Source organism: Microtus ochrogaster, chromosome 8 (genome assembly GCF_000317375.1).
Source record: "Microtus ochrogaster isolate Prairie Vole_2 chromosome 8, MicOch1.0, whole genome shotgun sequence".
NCBI lineage: Eukaryota > Metazoa > Chordata > Mammalia > Rodentia > Cricetidae > Microtus > Microtus ochrogaster.
This window is the reverse complement of record NC_022015.1, coordinates 62,983,177-62,985,566: the sequence shown is the minus strand read 5'-3', so window position 1 is coordinate 62,985,566 and position 2,390 is coordinate 62,983,177. Positions and strand designations below refer to the sequence as shown.

The 2,390-nt window shown below is 45.5% G+C and overlaps 1 protein-coding gene across 1 annotated transcript in view; it reads left to right on the top strand.

Annotated features, from left to right (window-relative positions):
- The first annotated feature begins 615 nt into the window (after nt 1-615).
- Nucleotides 616-2,390, top strand: part of LOC101987496 (interferon-induced protein with tetratricopeptide repeats 1-like) — a 14,763-nt gene continuing 12,988 nt past the window's right edge. Inside the window, exon 1 of the mRNA XM_026781479.1 lies at nt 616-671. Within this exon, the coding sequence (XP_026637280.1) occupies nt 628-671 (44 nt within the window). The 5' untranslated portion in view covers nt 616-627. The remainder of the gene's footprint in view (nt 672-2,390) is intronic.

Below are 2,390 nucleotides of genomic sequence, written 5' to 3'. Positions count from 1 at the left end.
GGCCTGGTTAATGAAGGGTTAACTCCTAAAGCCTTAGGTGAACTGAGAAGTTCTGCAGAGGGAAGTGGACATAAATGATGGCACCTCCAGAAATTCATAAGGAAAGATGGACAGCAAACCAAGTGGTATGGACCACTTCTGGACTGCAGGGGAACCGGCCTGCAGATGGACTCTGCTATCCCTAAACTTCCCTTTGCCATCCCATAAAATCCACACGACTTTGGGCTCACTTCGACGAACAAAGTGAAAAACTTCAGTTCTTTTGACTAAGAAACAATTGTATTGGGAAGATGCCAGTCTGGTCCTTTATGTTCACACTGCCTCCATCAACTCCTTTGTAACAGCATCTCCTGTGCCAGGGATATCTCTCTCGGGAAGGGACAGAGCCTTCTCCCCATCAGTTCAGAAGAGAGAGCAAGAAGGAAAATCCCTGGTTGTCCACAGTTTCACTGAGGAGAAACCTGAAGGCTTTACTTTCACTTTCCAGTTTCAGTTTCCTACTGGTGTATGCCACACTTCCCTTCCCTTTATAAAGCTGTTTCCCAGCTCATATCTGAGAGTCCAGTGGGTGTGAAAGTCCACAGCAGAGCAGAGCATCAAGGAGGGATCCTGAGGAGTCCTGTCCTGATGAAAGTCCAGAGAACTTCAGCCACCATCACAGCCACCATGGGGTAAGGATTTCCCTGCTCTGCAGTTTGAGTGAACCCAGGACACAGACATTTCCTTGTGGCCAGTTCTAAGTCTGCTTACATTCTTTTGTTCTCTCTTGTGGCTTCTCTTTCTACTACTCAGAAAGGAATAAGGAGGTTAATTGTACTGAGGATCCAGGAAATTTGTTTAATGATTGTAATATTTGCATGGGACTGGATGGGTGAACAGATGCTTGCTTCAGTTTGTAAGGCTGTCTCACACATGTAGTTCAAAATCCCTGGGTGATACATTAGCATGCTCATCCCATAAAGAGAGATGGTTACCAATGAGAGCTTCAGGAATGGAACAAGGTACCACTCTATGTAATCAGAGACCTAAAGGAGAGCAGCTGCTGAGAGTGTTCTCCTTGCCGTATTCTGACCACACACATTCACTCCCCTTGAAATGTACCCAACAGACCCCCAGAGGATCTTTTGAGATGCTGCTCAAGGTTACTGGTCCAAGTGCTTTCTGCCCACCCTGGCTGGGTTAAACTAAGAGAGAACACATTTCTTTCTGTCCCTCAGTAAGAGAAAAAAATATGGAAATTCTAATACATTTGATGAGAGATATTTAAATATTTCCCTGCAAGAAACTAAATATGCCCAGAAATGTATGTATTTCAGGAGGCTGGGAGCTTCTGTTGTATGATGAGAGAGATTACAGAAACCACAGAGGCATAAAATTGTGAAATGAAATACACACACACACACACACATATTCACATCCATCCATATATATATAAAACGTAAAGAAATGCTAGGCACCTGGAGTCTTTTTGTTTTTTGTTTGTCTTTGGTTTTTCGAGACAGGGTTTCTGTGTAGTTTTAGAGCCTGTCCCTGATCTAGCTCTTGTAGACCAAGGCTTGTCATGAACTCACAGAGATCCCCCTACCTGTGCCTCCCAAGTGCTGGTATTAAAGGAGTGAGACACTACCACTAGGCTCCAGCTCCCTGTGAAGTGTTTTTATGTAAATGTCTCTGACTTCTATGTTTGAAATTGCCTTCCAGGTCTAAAGTGTCAGTCAGTAGAGTGTTTTCTCTCGAATCTAGGGCTACAATGATCATCTCTTTCCTAGGCAACTATTGTATGCTCTTGCACATAGAACCATCTATAGTACGTGAGTGTGCAGGAGGCTGGGAGCTTCTGTTGTATGATGAGAGAGATTACAGAAACCACAGAGGCATAAAATTGTGAAATGAAATCAACAAGAGTGCAGAAGACACTAAGGGCTGTCAGGTGACAATCATGATCATAGGGTCAATGACTAAGCTGTGCCTGGGTCCAGAGTTCCCATGACTCTAGCAGGTGGCTAGAACTGTGGTTTGCAAATGAATGCCTGCAGTGTGAAAAAGGCTGGAGATCTCCAAGTGCACAGGGGAGGCTGGATGCTGACATCTCCAAGTGCACAGGGGAGGCTGGATGTTGAGATCTACAAGTGCATGTGGGCATTGGGATCCAGGTTGCTCTCTGTCCCCGTTACCTACACAAATGGCGGCTGCCTCTGTGCTGCTCAGTTTTCCTGCTGCAAGTGCTTGTGCACAAGTGCATGTGCCTCCCCCTTGGGGCACTGATGGAGGAAGGTCATTGGTTGATTTAATAAAGAAGCTGCTTGACCTGATAGGTTAGAACGTAAGTGGGAGGAGCAGAATGCTGGGCGGAAGAGGAAGTGAGGTCAGAGACTCGAAAGCTCTCTCTC